This window comes from Cyprinodon tularosa, unplaced genomic scaffold (genome assembly GCF_016077235.1).
Source record: "Cyprinodon tularosa strain WSP-4 unplaced genomic scaffold, ASM1607723v1 ctg12, whole genome shotgun sequence".
In the NCBI taxonomy this organism is placed as follows: Eukaryota; Metazoa; Chordata; class Actinopteri; order Cyprinodontiformes; family Cyprinodontidae; genus Cyprinodon; species Cyprinodon tularosa.
The window spans coordinates 2,805,868-2,824,834 of record NW_024038003.1 but is presented as its reverse complement, the minus strand read 5'-3'; the positions used below and the strand labels follow the sequence as shown (position 1 = coordinate 2,824,834).

At 36.0% G+C, this 18,967-nt stretch overlaps 1 protein-coding gene across 2 annotated transcripts in view; it reads right to left on the bottom strand.

Moving 5' to 3' along the window:
* The window catches only part of clstn2a (calsyntenin 2a), a 230,744-nt gene extending 216,615 nt beyond the window's left edge, over positions 1 to 14,129 (bottom strand). For both annotated transcript variants that reach the window (XM_038271283.1, XM_038271291.1), the window contains exon 1: positions 13,950 to 14,129. In XM_038271283.1, the coding sequence (XP_038127211.1) occupies positions 13,950 to 14,022 (73 nt within the window). In that variant the 5' untranslated portion in view covers positions 14,023 to 14,129. The remainder of the gene's footprint in view (positions 1 to 13,949) is intronic.
* Between the last annotated feature and the right edge of the window lie 4,838 nt (positions 14,130 to 18,967).

Below are 18,967 nucleotides of genomic sequence, written 5' to 3'. Positions count from 1 at the left end.
AGGAGGAATTAAAGAAATATACCGTTCCTTGTGAAAGTATTTGGCCTCCTTGGACTTTTTGACATTTTGCCACATTTTTAGGCTTCAAACATAAAGATATAAAATTGTAAATAAATAAAAAATCACCAACAAGTGGGACACGATGAAGTAAAAATGTACTGGATATTTAAATCTTTTTTAACAAATAAAAAAACTACAGATTGAGGTGTGCAAAATTAATCGGAACCTTTACTTTAAGTGAAGCAAACTCTAGAAGTTCAGTGAGGATCTTTGAATGATTCACCTAAATGACTGATGATGATAAATAGAATCCACCTGTGTGTAATCCAGTCTCCGTATAAATGCACCTGCTCTGCCATAGTCTCAGAGGTCTGTTTAAAGAGTAGAGAGAATCATGATAACAAGGAACACAAAATGCAGGTCTGCGATACAGTTGAGGAGCGGTTTCAAGCCGGATTTGGATTAGAGACAGACCGATTAATCGGTGGGCTGATTTATCATGCCCATGTTTGCGTCTGGCTCATTAATCCACATTGGCCCAAATATTACCGATATAAAAATTATATTTTTGTTGCAAACAGCAAAAGGAATCTTCAGATTACATGTTCTACTGGCAGTTTAAAAACTGTCATAAAAAAGGATGAGGTTCTACTGTAAGCTATGTTGTTCAATGTAATAATAACAACAATTATTTAAATTATAACAATAGTGATACTAAGTATTATATTTTTTGTATATATTTATGTTGCACCTCACATATATAGCCTATCTCAGAGTGCCAAATAAAATAATTAGAAAAACTAGTTAAATATAAGAAAATTAAAATATGATAAAACGTGAGAAAGCCAAAGACAAGAAGCCAAATTCAGATCTAGAGCAGATTATGATCCAGTTTATCTTATTTATTATTAGCTGTCCTGTCTCACAAAGACGTTTACTATTATTATTTCTGATGCTCAAATGTGTTTTCATATTCCATAAAAATTCAAAAAATATCCACTGGACTTGGTTTTCAAGATTTGAAGACGTTTCGCCACCTCTCCAGGAAGCTTTCTCAATTCAAATGTTTTCATATTCACAGAATCTCTGTCCATCATTTGTCAATTTGGCAGATTGACAGATGATGGAAAAATCACTTTTCACATGGTACACATTTAATCCACAAATACGTTTGCGTAGTTTGATGAAGTTTAGATGAATGCACACATACAAAAAAAACATTTTGCACATTCTGTTTGCTGAATGGCAAATGCAAATTACTTTGCATCTTCTTTGAAATCCTGCTCTGTGTATACAAACACATTCGCAAATGTTTAAAGCTAAAAAAAATCAGACCCTATTTATCCCTTAGGAGAGGTATAGCTGGAGATGCACTGATCAGGATTTTGGACGCCAATCAGCCAAATCAGTATCTGTGGATTACGACATTGCCAATCCCAGCATCAAATCCATAAATTTTTCAATAGTGTTTTCTCATGTACATTGACAACGTATTATTTTGTTGCTATTGAATTACGAGCTCAAGGCAGTGTCATGACTTGACCATTGAGTGAGGCAGCAGAGACAAAGTTGTTTAAACAAAATGGAAGATAGAGAAAATAATGTTAAAGGATGTTAAATAAGAAAGTATTAAATGTATAAAGGCTAAGTCTACACTTAACATGGCTGGCTTTACATTACTTATTTCACCTTAAAATATTAACCTTTAACTCTTTTTTATTATCAGATTTTCTTTGCCAAAAATAGGTTGGATAAAAATAATTAAAATCTTTAATGCTAGAAAATATTTTTAACTTTGTTTTAATTAACTTTTATACACTTTTCACATCAGTTTATACATCCATTTTAAGTCTGTGTTTTGCTATTTAGTCCATACCTACTTTTAATTTAAACTGTAAACAAATAATCAACAATTAAAGACCCATTTAGTCTATAGCGACTCATTTAGTCGCTACCAGTAACTGAGAATCACATAGCAGCTGGAGGAGAGGGCTGCTATTGTATTTTCCCTTCGGCACCTAATGAGGACAAACACTCAGCAAAAAGTCTGCCTTGTAAAGATGCAAAGACCAAACATCAGCTACATGCCAAACCTGGCAATCCTCTGTGGCTTTAATATCCCTGCAAAACTTTTGTTTGAACAGAGGATCTATTCATTCAATGATAAAAATTAAATAAATATTGTGCTTACTAAATATGATTTTAATTGTAATTTAAATTTTTCACTCCCTATATTGATAATATACAGGGCTTCTATTATAGTGATCAATAAAACCAGCCATCTCGTCATCCTGAATTCATGCATTTAATTAAACCTCTAAATAGAACTGAATTGACTTTGGATTCACTGATAGGCTGAGGTTGCGCCATTTTGTCAGACGCACCAGTAAAAAAATCAACTGAGATCAGAAATGCATTTTATAACTTTATTATGGAAATAAACTTAGTATAACTTGTTCCAACTTAATCTAACTGCAAAAGAAAATGGATCACAGCAATCACCTGAAAGGTGACGGTCAACGTAAAAATTTCAGCGACCCACTCACACGCTCAATCTGCATACAAACAACACAGGTGTCTTAAATAAATTAGAATAACACCCATGTGACCTACCTAACAATAATTGCTCATCTAAACAATTACAAAGTAACAAATAAACAATATAAAGCACACAACATTTAATACAAACAATTTATGGCTCCTACAAGAACTGCAATGCATAGAATGTGCTTTCACAAACGCATTCGCTATCTCTCACCTTTGGCGTCTTGTCAACATGTTCTAATCCTTCAAAAATTAAGATCATATAGGCCATGCTTTATTGTTTTAATCATTTATTTCAAATGCTAAATAAACTCATCGTCCCCAGAAAAGTCCCCACCTTTTATTTTCTTCAAAAAGCAGTAAGGGAAGAGTGTGTCAAATCAAATCAAATGGTTTTGTCTGGCTCAGAACTTTTTTAATTTCAAAATCAAACATAACTCAGATAGTTCACTCTTGCTACATTACAAATGTGATAATTGCTTGTGAGTTTTTCAAAATAAAACTTATATTAGCCAAAGTGTTCATATCATTATAAGTGTTAATCATCACTATGTAGGATAGACCAAAAAAACTCCCTTTAAATCCGCCTTTCAATGAAACTAGTAATTACAACATGCTTCAGAGCATGACCACATTTCATAAGTGCATCAAGAATGATTTAAAAATGCATCAACAGAAGTGACTAAGAAGACAGAGGATGAGAAAACAGCCAACGTGAAGGAGAAAATGAAAGAGTTGACAATAACCGAGGTGACAGACTGTAGAGAGATGACACTTGGGTCCACAGATTTTACAAGGAAGGAAGAAGATGGATTTTGAATTTGAGTGATCTGTGCAATGAAGCTGGGATATTTTATGTGACATTTACACATACCCATATATCTCTTCTATTGTTGCTGCTAAGAGGCAAATAATATGAGACATCCACTGACAAAGACAGAGACTATGGAGATAGGATAACAGACACGGAGGACAAAAGGGGGATAGGCAGACAGAAAAAGACATATTTTTACTGACTGATGACTCATGAAAATTAAAACATTTCTTCGAGCAAACAGGCTTTTATTTTCCCCGCCACGCTTTGAGCTGTTTCCTCCTAAGCTGCGAATCCAGGAACACCAGGTGCATCGGTCTGTGCACGCCGGTGGCAGCAAACATCTGCAAACATCCCTTAGACACACATTTGCACAAATGTCTCTCTGTTTACTCTCAAAGCGTTTGTTGGAAATGTTTATTTTTCATTCACAGGGTAACTTGCATATAGGCAAAGAGATAAAAAACTTAAAAGAATTTCTGTTGGCACAGCTTAGTCTGGCATCCATGTTTCTGAGGCATTTCACTTTAAAGCTTATCCTCGAATATTTCACAAAATGACAGAAAATACAAGTTTTTTTATGTGGCTTTAACAAAATGAAGCAAGAGGCTATAAAAAAAATGTACTAGAAGCGATATGAAAGCATATTATAATTCTTTGGATGAACCACAAAAGAGACCCACACAAGACAACTTGAAAGGAAGATAAAGGCAATGACTCAATAGAGTCCAGGGTAACATGAAAAGAGCACGTGTGGGGGGGTGTAGTGGTGTGTGTGAGTGAGTGGTTGGGTGTTTTTTTGTGTTTTTTCTTTTCTATTATTGCCTTTGGTAGAAAATGAACACACTATATTGTTAAATTCTATGAGGTAAACAAATCATCGACTTGGTAATACGTTTTTTTGGAGTTATAATTAAACAGTGCCTGTCTTCATAACTTCAGGCTCTATCAGGAGTCAAAACAGACCATAGCTAGCTGTCGTTTAATGAAGACCTAGAGAAAAAAAACAAAACAACACATGGCACTACCCTGACAGCAACTCAAGGGGAGCTTTGCTTTAGCTTAGGAAATTTAGAAATTTGCATTTTTTTTGTTTAATTATCAGAAAAAAAGGAAACTTTTCAGCATCCGAAGCCCTTCACAGAACTTGGTGATCACTCAACCTCTTATGTGTCCTTGAATCTGTTTTTGCTACACTGTACGCTGGGGAAATTTTCCTCTCTACTGTAAAATAAGTGCAGTTGAAGAAGCTACATCTGAACAATGGAGTTGCTCTTAAACAAAAAGTTGCTCCAGAGGAAAAATGCTGTATTATTACTGGAACATTTTTGCTGTTTTAACAGTGTTTTGTTGTGGATCATTTTTATTCTGTTGACGCGTGTTGTTCTGCTTGTCACAGCTGTGTATTTAAATTTTTAAATGGTGGGGATTGGTTTTATGGACTGTACACTTTATAAAATTGCAGTTATCCTCAAAACATCAGGGTGTGGAATTTTACATTCACAAATGACTGTGTTGATGCAATAAGTGGTTGGAAAACATTTCTTATATGCTTTGCATATTGATAATAAATTATTTCAGTTCGATGGATTTAACTGCCTTTAATTACCTTATGTAAATCTTAAGTGATTAAGACTCTAAAGCTCACGCAGAGGGGTTTGGGACATCCTGAAATGGTAAATAAAGAAGAGAATCTGGAAAATGGGACTGAATTATACTTGTTATCATTGCGGTTATTAGCAATGATGTCTCTCATATCTATTTCACACTCCACAGCAATTATTATCATAACATAAAGGCCATGCAGCATCCTATATCGAAGCGGTTAATCCCCAAAGCAGATGTTGAGGGTTTGATTTCCAACCCCACCTCAAGTCTTCACTCACATCTCACTGTCCATTTCCTGCCAAAAAGTAATATAAATGCCCCTAGAGGCAGAACATCCAGATAATATATCAACAGGTTTAGCCCTTTTTCAGTGCTCTTTTGTAGATCTTACAAATCACGATATTTGTAACACATTATCATGGAATCAGTGTTTTAAAAGATTCATGAAAGAAAGGAAATGGCATTTTTTGTTAATAATCTATCATATGGATCCAAAAAGAAAAATGATATGCTGGTGTAGGCTGAGAACTGTGGACAACTTATGGAGCTGAGAAGACTTTTAATTACAGCAGCTTCTGGGGTAAGGAACCTTATGCCGCCAGTCAGACCAAGCCTGTTTCTAAACCTACCTCTAGCTCCAAGCTATATGGTATCATTCTTCGCTTTTGTAATAGGATAACCATACCATCACAGTGGCTGAGGGCTGAGGAGACCAGACAAGCTGCCTTTTCTCTTAGACATACTGTATGTGACCACTGGTCCAACCCTCAGCCATTACCAACCCTTAGTGCATTTTGAAGAACAGCTGGTGGCTCATGGGGCTGCTGATGATTTAGAAGTCTGAAACACCCTGTCCCCAGTCTACAACACCCTGGTCCTCAGTCTACAACACCCTGGTCCTCAGTCTACAACACCCTGGTCCCCAGTCTACAACACCCTGGTCCTCAGACTACAACACCCTGGTCCTCAGACTACAACACCCTGGTCCTCAGTCTACAACACCCTGGTCCTCAGTCTACAACACCCTGGTCCTCAGTCTACAACACCCTGGTCCCCAGTCTACAACACCCTGGTCCTCAGACTACAACACCCTGGTCCTCAGACTACAACACCCTGGTCCTCAGTCTACAACACGCTGGTCCTCAGTCTACAACACCCTGGTCCTCAGTCTACAACACCCTGGTCCCCAGTCTACAACACCCTGGCCTCAGTCTACAACACCCTGGTCCTCAGTCTACAACACCCTGGTCCCCAGTCTACAACACCCTGGTCCTCAGACTACAACACCCTGGTCCTCAGACTACAACACCCTGGTCCTCAGTCTACAACACCCTGGTCCTCAGTCTACAACACCCTGGTCCTCAGACTACAACACCCTGGTCCTCAGTCTACAACACCCTGGTCCTCAGTCTACAACACGCTGGTCCTCAGTCCAGAGCTAAAGCCCAAGCCATAGTCAAAAACACCCAGAGCCACACCAGATTCTGAGATCCATCCATCCATTTTCCATAATGCTTATCCCTGCTGGGGTTGCGAGAGATGCTGGTTCCTATCTCCAGCTGTCTACGGGCGAGAGGCAGGGTACACCCTGGACAAGTCGCCAGTCAATCGCAGGGCAACACGGAGACAAACAGGAAAAAAGACCATTCACGCACACACTAAATTCACAAGGAGAATTTAGAAAAGTCAATTACCTAAAAGTCATTTTTTTTTGACAGTGGGGGGAAGCTGGAGTAATCGACGGGAACCCACCCATGCAGAGGAGGAACATGCAAACTCCATTCAGAAAGATCCCTGGGCGGGAATCGAACCAAAATCTTTGTGCTACAAGGCAACAGTGCTACCCACTGGGTCACCGTGCAGCCCCCGATTCTGAGAGCATCAGAAATTAGCACGTTAAAGACTTCTTTAGCCTTCTTTGTAAACTATTTAAAATGGGAAGCAGGACTAAATATAGTTAACAAAAGACATAATTTACATCTAAACCACCAAGCTTATAGTGGAAATATTGGCAATAATTTGTCCCCAAATTTTCAAAACTGGTAGGCTCTGCTTTGTGCGGATTTATCACATAAAATCCCGTTTAAACACATTGAAATCAGAACTTTTCATATGTAATAATATAAAAAAAAACAGTATTGTAGCAGTTGAAATGATTCTGCAGCTGTTATATAAAAGTAAAGGGGATTTGTCATTTTATTTGGTTTAACATTATATATGTCAAAAATTATCATGAAGTTCAATAATAAATAGTTGTTACGTCGTGACACGGAATATGGTGCTGCTTTTTATCAGATAAGGTACATATTTACAGAAAAACTTACGCGAAAAAAAAAAAAGATTAATCAGGCTTGTTGGATATAAACTTGACATTTAGACAGGCTAAAAAACTAATATGAAGAGAAACAGTGATTACCAAACATAGAAATGAAAGGTATGCTTAATTAAGACAAGAGATCGGAGAAGGTAAAATAATATATATATTCCATGATTATAATTGACTATTTTCTTAAAGCAAATGCTTTTTTTTGTTGTATCTCTCTTCCTCCTTCCTCCCAGCAACATCACAGCCAATCACTATGTGTAGATACTATACAAGTATGCCAGGGGGTACTATCTCCACTTTAGTCATCTAAAAGTACACGAGTGTCTGCATTTGTAAATGTCGCTGCCTAAATGAAATAACAAGAAGAGCCCATGAGGCTGTCCCTCTGAAGGCATCACTGCATTCAGTGTTTATCCACCACATATTGAGTCGTGTTGACCAGAAAGGCCCACTGGGGCTCATAGGCCAGCTGCTGTAGTCCTGGCTCACACACATTGCCCTAAAAACAAACATGCCACCCCTTCCCAGATAGAGAAACACACACAACAAATGCTGATATCACCTCTTATAGAACTTCAGTTCAATCTTCCACACCTTACACCTCATCACACATATTATAATTATTAGTGCTGAGTAATTAAAATCAAAATTAGGACCCATATTTGCATATATGCTCACGAACACTGAACATTCCTCCTCATGCTGGTACAAGTAGGCACAAAGCCCAATTATTATAACAACACTTAACTGAATAAAAAGTATTTAATAAGGTGCTTTGAAAAAATATTAGCACCCTCAGAGATATATTTTTTCTTCTTTGCTGCACCTGAAAATTACCTTGAAAAAAACAATGTTGTTTTTTTTTTATATGTAAATATATTACAACAATTAATAGAAAAAAAAATATTTTTAGATTATCATTTAATTTATTGGGAGAAAAATCTATCAAGGTTATGACATGGTGTCTCTTTGGATTTAAATTTTGAACTTTGACTTATATCCATTTTGGCTGTTTCTCAGCTAAGAGGTGACCTTTCATCTACAGGCTCATTGTATCACTGTCTTTCTACATAATCCAAATGAACCCAGGTTTAACATCCCAAACTGATTGCCAGAACTTCTCCTTCTACTTTGTTTAGTTGATTTGGTGTGTTATTATAGTTAGTTTGAAGTCAGGTGTCACTTCTTTGTGTTGTTTCTTGCAAGAAGGGTTGTTTCTTTTTGATGTAAGCCAAATTTTGCCCATACAGTCATTCTTATTTTTTAAATTTCTAAACCATTTGGGAGTACAGCAGAAAATTACTCACTAAGCGTTTTGCTGCAGCAATGATCTTAGGTTCAGGTTCTTTACAAAACTCATAGAATAAGCCAATAAGAGACTGGTTTTGCATGCCGCACACACACCGCCATGCAGGCCCATAACCCCGGGATGGGGGAGGCACCTTTCTTGTTGAGTCGACTCAGCTTAATTGAGTCGACTACTTTTTGGTGAATGTCCTATTCTGACCTATTGGATAAGTTTTGGATGAATTCTAATTTGGTGGGCTGGCAATTCCTGAGAAGGTTCACTAGTGTTACATGTTTTTGCTGCCATTAGAAAATCAATAAAACTCAGTTTTATACAAAGATTTTTCTGTGATCTTGAGTCCCCTTCTTTTATGTTTTACTTAGTGAAGCTCATGTTATGTGAGATCATTCAGTCCACTCCCTGTAATCAGATAGGTCCTGTTTAAGTGAGTTCATGAATCTACAGGTCATACTGTATTCATGCATAGATATAGTTGTTGAGATTGAACTCAGCGGCCCAAACAAATGTGTTTATTCACAGTTCATTCAGGATTTAACAACAATTACAATTTCTTTTTCACACTGATTGATCTGGATACCACTTTTCCCTCAACAAATATAATGCTTATTTGGTGATATTTTGTATTTAACAGCACCCAAATACAACTGAAACAGTTAAGTGGGCAAATACATCTTCCCACCAGCCTATTGTGAGTTTAAAAGATGAAAACCAAAAAAATAAAGTAAGCTGTGGATGGACATATAAAGAGGAGCAACTGCAGAGGTTAAAGACACTGGAAATCTGGACAGGTTATAGGAGAACTATACGGAGAGTACAGGAAAAGAGGTTACCACAAAAGAATAATAATTCAAGACTTTCAAAACAAGAAAAGTCAAAGTAAGATCGAGGCTATACAGCTGCCCCATTTATACATCTCACTTAAGCCCATAAACCCTGGGAGTAAAATCCATGACTGTGAAGAGAGAGAGACCAGCAGTAGTCCTTGAAATCAGGAGCAGGGCTGTTCAAGCATGGGGAAGAGAAGTAAGGAGCAGAGTGACAAAACATCTCTCTCTCTGTGGCATTTGCCCTCTGAATGGCATCAGCTCAGCAGAGCAGAACAGCCAAGAGTGATGCAGAGTCAAAAGAATAAAGAAGAGGAGGCAGGCAGAAAAACACAGCTGAGAAGGCAGAGGGAAGAAAGAGAACAGAGAGGACACGAGTGACAGTAAAGAGGTGAGGAGCAACAGGACGAGCAGAGCACTTCCCATCAGACACTGTTTCACCAGTCACTGCACAGAAGAAGGGAATGTGAGTTATGCCTCCCAGTTCCACATTGCTCTCACAATTTATGTCCTGGCATGGGTAGCACAACTGGACTGCTCTGTTGAAAAGGCGCCTGTAAATCTAATCTTGTTTTTCATTTTTGTTTCAGTACTCCTTATACCCTCTCTATCTGTGCTCTTTGGAACTCGTCTACTTTGCTCTACTTTACAGTGTCTTATGTAAAGGTATCCAGCCGAAAGCCATTTGTCTCATGCATTCTGTATACTGCATTCTGCTGAGCTCGTAGAGCTTAGACGTTGAAAATCTGCATGTACACAAAACATCCTTCAGTGTCTTACGCAACCGCCACACATCCAGGAAGCACTCATAGAAATTGATCTACATTTAAAAGAGAGAAAATGGCTTCACTCAACATCTAGTAATATAGTCAATATGGGTAAATTGCATAATTCTTCCCTGCATCAAAGCTGATCAGTTATGATCAAGCTAGCTGGTCCAACAGGTAGGTAAAAAAAAAAACAAGGATTGAGTTTGGAAAAATATGAGCACTTTGGATTCACGTTAAATAATGCATATAAAATTGCTAGCACTGGAAAAGCAGTTTCCACCCAAAACTTAGACTTATTTAATTATTTATAAATAAATAAACCTATTTATTTATATCAAATTACAGCTTATTATGTTACTTAAAAGGGTTAATTAGATCAGATTGGGTCAAAAGCTAACATGAAGATATGAGAGGGGATATTCTTAGTCATAATTACAGTCAGAATTTATTACATTTATTACATTTATATGCTTTCTGTGCTGCAAGTGGGTAAACGACAGGGAAAGTGACTATCCCTGCATTAAACAAAGGGTTTGTCATAAAAGTAGTCAGTGTTGATCGCTTAATGTTAACTGGTAAAACCAATCAGGCTTTTACTGGTCATGTGATGCAGTAACAGAGGGTTTCTGATATTTTAATTCCATTTTTATAAGGATAAGCAGTTTATAGAAATGAGCCCAATACATGTTAACGCCAAGGAAGACTTCTATCTTTTATTTTTTTGCATTTTTCCTATCATAAACATGACAAAATCATTAGTGAAATGCCAAGATGCATAAATTATAAACACCAGAATCTATTACAGCCAACACTACAGAGACACTACTATTTATGCACGTATTGCATTATTACAAGAGGTGATTTGAATATATTTCTCTCTGAAAACCAAACAACACGATGAAGTCTCCAAAGAAAACAACACTCCTCCAAAACTAATGGAAACCTAGTTAGCCTTCCCACTGGCTCTTGACCATACGGAGGACTTTTTTAAACAGAAAAAATAATGATAATGTTTGCTTTCGTGCAGACAGCCATCCTGACGCTCCTCCCTCCAGAGACCCAATTAATACCACTGTAAACCGCCGCTTCCCTTCGCTGGCAACACCAGTCACCATAGTATGTGTCACACTGTGTGTGCGTGTGTGTGCGTGCAAATGAAGGAGAAAGACAGATGATGTAGAAGATGTGAGAATATAACAGGGTGAGGACATGATCACATGTAACATGGCAGCACTGTCTGAGTACTTCTGTTATCGTATTCTGAAAATATTTTCTGATTACTTTAGAACCAGCAACTCCAAATCAACATAAAAGGAACTTAAGGTTTAAGGTGAAAAATAGCTGAAAAGCACCTGAAGGCCCTCAGCAATAAATAACATTAAGTCTGGAGTTTAATGCCAGGGAAATTATCATGGAAGGGATTATCTTGGGAAGGGAAATTTGATAAGAACTATATATTTGTCCATCAAGGAGTTTAAACTTAACTTAAAATAATGTTAAAAATGTATTTAATTAGACCTTTATTTGCATTTTTCAGTCCTGGATGTTGGAAATCACTGATGTTTTCGATATAACGTTTCTCCAACACATCCAATACAACTCTGCAGCAGGTCATTTCCACTGGATGCCTGCTAATCTTCAATTCATTTAAGCCAGGTGTTTAAAAGCATGACAGTTGATCCTGTAAAGCTTGACAGTACTTCCTAACATAAAATGCTTCATAAGAACTCCCAGCCTTTGTCAAGTTGAAACTTTTGAAACATTCAAACGGAGACAAAAATAACTCTAATACCTCAGGGTTCCCTGGGAAACCAGCAAACTAATTTATCTCAACGTTTTTCTAAATAAATAAATAAAAGTACAACAATTCTAGATATACAAAAACTTATAGGTCTCACCTTTAGCACTTTTTGCCTAATTTTCATAATGTGTTTCTTTGAAAGAAAGAAACACAGACAGACAGACAGACAGACAGACAGACAGACAGACAGACAGACAGACAGACAGACAGACAGACAGACAGACAGACAGACAGACAGACAGATAGATAGATAGATAGATAGATAGATAGATAGATAGATAGATAGATAGATAGATAGATAGACCTTTTAAAAAACCAGCCAGATGCCACTATATTAATTGAAGGCTAAATTTTTCGACTGTTTCTGAAAATTCTAAGAGATAGCACCAAGGATGAGGGAGGACTTGTTGGTCTCCGTCTCCCGATACGCCCTCACCTGTGTCCGACCTTTCAGACATTTCAACATCTTTTTCTGAATCCAACTTGTAGCATGGAATAGACAATTCACGTTTGCAGTTTGAAGAACACCTGCTTGCTTCTGATGATTTCCTTTAGCTACCCAATGAGTGTTTGCATTATATGACTCATCCAATCACACTAGTTTTCACTAGATGTGGATGGAGCTAATGATCTGCATTGGATGGTGCACATTAAACTAAAGCTAAGAGTAACAAGTAAAGTTTTTTTTTTGTTTTTTTATGTAAGGAATAGAAAGTTCCGATACTTGTGTGAAAATATAATGAGTAAAAGTCTGAAGTAGGAAGAAAAATAAGTAATGGAGTAAAGTATAGATACCTAAAAAGTGTACTTATGTACAGTAATGAAGTATTTGTACTTTGTTACTTGACACCTCTGATAGATAGATAGATAGATAGATAGATAGATAGATAGATAGATAGATAGATAGATAGATAGATAGATAGATAGATAGATAGATAGATAGATAGATAGATAGATAGATAGATAGATAGATAGATAGATAGATAAATCAAACCTACTCTTTAACCCTTTATAGGGAATTCAGTAAAAGACTAAACATCTAAATTTCAAGCAAAGAGTACACTGCAAAAAACTGAAATCTAAGTAAGTCAGTTTTTCTTGAAATACTTTCCAGAGATAGATAGATAGATAGATAGATAGATAGATAGATAGATAGATAGATAGATAGATAGATAGATAGATAGATAGATAGATAGATAGATAGATAGATAGATAGATAGATAGATAGATAGATAGATAGATAGATAGATAGATAGATAGATAGATAGATAGATAGATAGATAGATAGATAGATAGATAGATAGAAATCGTAATGCAATAATTGAAAAAAGAAAACAGGGAAATGCACCAATACTTAATAATAACATCATGTTTATGAACTCCATCGATTTGCCATTCAAAAATAGAATAATAATAATAAATAAATAATAATAGCTATAGGCAGATTTTTAAACACAAAATAATAAAATTATTTTGCTGAGGAGTACATAGAATAGAATAAATACATAACTATAAATATCCAGGGCTATTAGAAAACGTTAGCCCTTGAAATGGAAAGAATATTGTGAAGAAAATAAATAACAACATTAACTCATATGTAGATAATATTCCCATACCTACAGCCTCTTTTATTTTACTAGTTAAAAAATAAAAGAAGTTGTATTATCCCCGATAACAGATCCAACTTAATATTTGCCCCAACAACAATAAATAGAGACAGAATTCCTATAACCTGTCTTAATCTGAATCTAGCGTCTGATCACAGTGGGGCAAAAACTGGCTTCTAACAAAACCTCAACATACACAACTACTCCATATCTGGCAGAACTTAACGAGCGACTTCATGGATACTCATATGGGAAAGAAAATAATCATTTTAAAGGCTGTCACTCCAATTTGCAACTTGTGTCAAGCCTCCAAATGAGTGCGTCTATATTGTTGCCATCTTCCTACCTTTCCCACCAAGTGCGCAGGAGCTGTCCGAAAGCAGCCAGAGCAGCACAACCTGGACCCTGAGGATCTGCATCTTCTACGGAGCTGAGAGTGAGGTGTCTTCGCCTGCTCTTCTCTCTTCTAGTCCTGTCTCTCCTCTGGAGCGCGAGGCTCTTCAGCTGGCCGGGTCGCGCGACGGATCCAGTCACTATAAGCGCAAGGGAGGAGAGAGAGAGAGAGAGAGAGAGGGGTGCAGACGTAGAGAGAGCGTTAATTAACAAGTTTGCGGATATGACCTTTCAAAATAAAACTGCATTTGGGTGCGGGGAGATTTGAGTAATTCAAAAAAATACAGGTTTCATCAAAAGGTAGCATACATTGGAATTTTCTTATTATTTTTTATTTATTTTTTTGCCCCACATGAGCGAGACAGTTGAGGCATATACATGGTACTATTTTAATTTCAAGAATGACTATTTCCTCTTTTTTGATGTTTTTTGTTAACTTGACCTTACTTTTAGCAAAACTAATAGGCCTAAAGAATAAGCTAAGGAATGGACCAAATCATTTTGATTGTTGTTTAACATAACCCTTCTGAAATGCTCTGTTATAACAACTTACATCTTTAAACTTCTTTCTCAGGGGTGAATAACCTGGTTAAAGGTCGTGACTTAAGAGACAATAGAGCTCTTAAATTACATTATTTAAATCTTTCATATGACAAACCCCCTAACACATCCTGTGGTTTTAAACATTAACAGCACACAATATGTCAGAGGGAAACTATAAATAATAAGAAAAAAAAGCACAATAACACTTATACCTAGAATCACCTTTCATTTAATGTTACCATTTAGCCACCAGTCTGGAATGGTATATATATCGCATTTTGACATGACATCTTTTCCAATTAGATCTTTTATTTCGGTTTTTATTGTGATGTTTAGCCTTCCAAAATTTTTCTGACAATTGAACCTGGGGTGGATTTACAGTGATTTATCTTTCAGACAGGTTCAGGTCAAACCTGCCTGATATTTGAAACCAGTCACATCCGCCATGACAAAAGTTTAGTTCTATCTAAAGAAATTTTACCGCCCAGTTGCTACCAACACTATATGTTGCTTTCAATATCCTCTTTTGGCAATGAACAGTGCTTTGTCTATGCCAAATGTGGATTTTTTAATTTTGGCACAAAATCTCACTTTTTGTTACTTATAAATTTTACAACATGGCATAATTTTTCCAGAAACAAGGAGCAAGGTCAGTTTTTGTACTTGTTTCAGGACTGACACTTTTCTACAATGCCACTCCTTTGCCTGTCTGATAGATGCGTAACTAGGTAATATTAGTGAATAGATGTCACTAAACCCATCCACTGCCTTCAGACTGCTCAACTGTTGAAAAAAACTCTAAATCAAGGCACAAATCAAGACTCTGCATCACACTGATAACATCATACCTAATAGAACTCAACTCAAATGTTCTACTGCATTTTTTCCACCATATATCTTTATTTATTTTTGGCACTGCTTTGAACCCAGTGCCTTTTGCCCAATGTCTCTCCCACACTGTTTACATTTGATCACTCCTGCACTTTATGTATGGAAATGTTCCAATTCACTGCTAAGCTGTTGCTCATTCACTGTCTGAAAGCTGTATAAATGAAATTTAATTTTTGTATATACTCTGTATTCAAAATGTCAACAAAATTTGTCTAAGTCTAAATCATAAAAGGTCAACTGAATTTAATTTTGGTTTAATTCTCCAAAAATTAATGCATACGTTGATTTTTTTTTTTTTTTTTACTATCAATATAGGCTATGTACACATATGCATTTTACATATTTTACCCTGACATGCTGTTATTTTAGCTTAACTGTATGAGATATGTGTTATTAAAGCCGGGAAATATTTTATTGTGGTCTTTAACCTACAATATAAGAGGGATGTCTATATCTTTGAATGAGTTTAGTGATTTGATTAGTCATTCAAATTACAACATATGTGCAATACTTTGACCCTTATAACCACTATACATTTGCCAAGGTAGCATTTGGGGTAAAAAAAGAACAAACTCTTTGTTAAGTTGGTAACTTGTATTTAGTGGATCAGAAATGGAGTAGCTCTAATGTAACTTAAAACTTTTAGATTCCATCAGATATTTATGAACAATATATTTTAACTTGGACCCTGAATAATCCAAATATAGCTTTCACAGTAGTACTCTGTCAAAACGATCGAAAATGGCTTGTTGAATTTTTATATGTATCACAATCAATGTTTAGTTTAGAGTTTTTGTGACTGCTGCCTTCTGGGTCTATTTGGTGTTGGTATTTCAACTATTTGATTAAAATCCTACAGAAGTCTCTTAATCTGTGTCCCTTTGATGTTTTTATCTGGAATATGTTACATCAGAACCAACAAGATGTGATATTTTCCAACTGTTTCCTCCATAATAAGAGTCTCTGATCATCACAGCTTTACTTCCCCTCACATAACTTCCCAGTCTTAAAATTTCCACCCCGCAGCAGAATCACTGTTTTTTTTCTCAAATGACTCCGTGTTCTTCAGTTCTTCCCCTGTGTTTCTTCCTTTACAGAATATAGATGTGTAGTCTGGGGATTAGAGAGAGCCGAAGACCTCAAGTGGGTTAGGTTGATAAGAGATACAGAACACAAACAAAGCAACAAATACCCAGAGGAAAACATCTGAATTTTATAACACCAAAACACAGTGGCAACAGTGGCTACAAAATAATAATAAAAATGTTTTACCTATGCATTGAAAAAACAAACTAAACAAGGTTATCAGTCTGATCAATGTTAACTTCTGACTGCTGAAAACACCCACTGCTGATCCTTAGCTTGATACTTTACAAATAATCAATTAGAGCTCAACAATATTTCCTTTTTCATTTAACAATCAGTTTGCAGCAACAGAGAGTGAAACGTTACCTGGAATATATAGATTCTGCATTAGCGCATGATGTAAAGGTCACTGTATCATATAGTAAATGTCATGGGCATCTGAGATTTTCAGCTGGAAAGCATCTGTCATAACCCACTAAATTACTAGAATACTAAAAACACCAAAAACATGTAACTTGCAAAAACTGTAATAGAAGAGAAGAGAAGAGAAGAGAAGAGAAGAGAAGAGAAGAGAAGAGAAGAGAAGAGAAGAGAAGAGAATTCATGTACATGCCTGGAATGCACACATACTACTAAATAGATTATTATTAATACTACTGCTCCTACTACCAATACTACAACTGATATCAATATTACTAATGCTACTGCTATGTTTCTTTATTATTATTATTGTTATTATTATTTTAATAATAATAGTAATATTATTATTATTATTATAATAATAATAATAATAATAATAATAATAATAATATTATTATTAAAATAATGATATACAATATTTGACAAAGGGAATATGTGGCCAATATAAACAAGAATACTTAAATGTGTGCTTTTTATTTATACATGTTTTTTACTTTCGAGATTCCCTTTTTTAACAGGAAAAACTTTGGTTTATGTGGTATGATAATAAAAAAACCTACCTAAAGTGTTCTGCAGTGGCTATCTGGTGGTTTATATCTTTATCACATTTCAAAACCATGGACAGTTCCTTCATTTAATGTTAGTTTTACTTTCCCCCATAGGGGTAGCACTTTCGCCTTTTCTTTAAGCTGCGGAACCCTTGATTTTTCACTTCACGAAGCAGGGGGAATGAAATAACTGTTACACGCCGGGCAAATGTGAAAGTTGAAGGTAATAAACAGATGAAGGCTTTTGCTATGAAACGATGTGTGGGTTGTAGTGATACAACGCGGTCTGTGTTTTACTGTAACAGTGTTTAAATGTTCTCAGTGTCACGTCGTGTAGTATCTGTTCAGCTTAGGTAATTAATGCTTACTGACAGCTCAATGTCAAACCGATGTTTCACAGTGCTTTTACCTTTGTTACAACATTATTAAAATTACTTCATTGCCTGGTCGTGTATAAAAAAAAATGTGTATTTCTTACAGGATAGACTATCATTGAAAAAATATATAATTTACATCATTTAATACACATCATCAATATCAGTAACACAGAAAAATTGTTTTACCAGCATTTATTTTTTTGATTAACTTTTATACAGCTAATGAAAACCCCAGCCTCTGTTTCTCAGGCAAGTAGAGTTTTAATATGAGAGGAGTGATAAAATGTTTTTTTTTTTTTTTTTATGCATACATTTTGTGTTATAACCATACTGCGTGCTAAGAAATCATGAGGAAAATCTTTTTAGAAAGTCCACAATAATAATTTCTGGAAGTGCAAATCATGCTGGCTGTTTAGACAGCTGCATGGATCAAAGAATATCATTGGAAAGTTAGGTGGTAGGAAAAAGTATTTTAAAAATGCAACACACAGGGGCGGAGCTAGATGGGGGGCCGGGGGGGGGGGGGGGGGGGGCATATCCACCCTTAGCCAATCATTGGCCACCCCTACCATTTTTTCAGATGGTGGCAGCAGTAATACTCTCAATTGGAATATTCAAAAGCATTTTAATTTACAAGCATTTTACATAATTACTTGACAACAAAAGCACTGTGGTTTAATATGCAGATCAATATACATACATTAAAGATGATATGAACAAAATTCCTGCTCTTTTCAGAACTGGATTTTGTGTTATATAGGGTAAAGAGAAAATACAAGTCATCTAGGAGTCTTCAGTGAAATCATAAATACCTATTTTAATAAAACTGTGGTAAATAGTAAGTAATGACAAAAGAAAATATTTGCCCCAGAACTCAAATCTGAAAGAATTGTATTCTCTATACCTTTTATCTAGAAAGCACAGATGTTTAAATATATGCATCTGTTTGTCAGCAATGGTTGTAGGAAAGTATTGTTTGTCTTTATTTAGAAAATATGGATGTTGTGCTTGTTAATTTTCCCGTTGGAACAGTGTAGATTGACCCTGAGCTTCATGCACCTATCCAATTTCAGCCACCGTTCAGTGTACCTACGTTATTGTCTTAC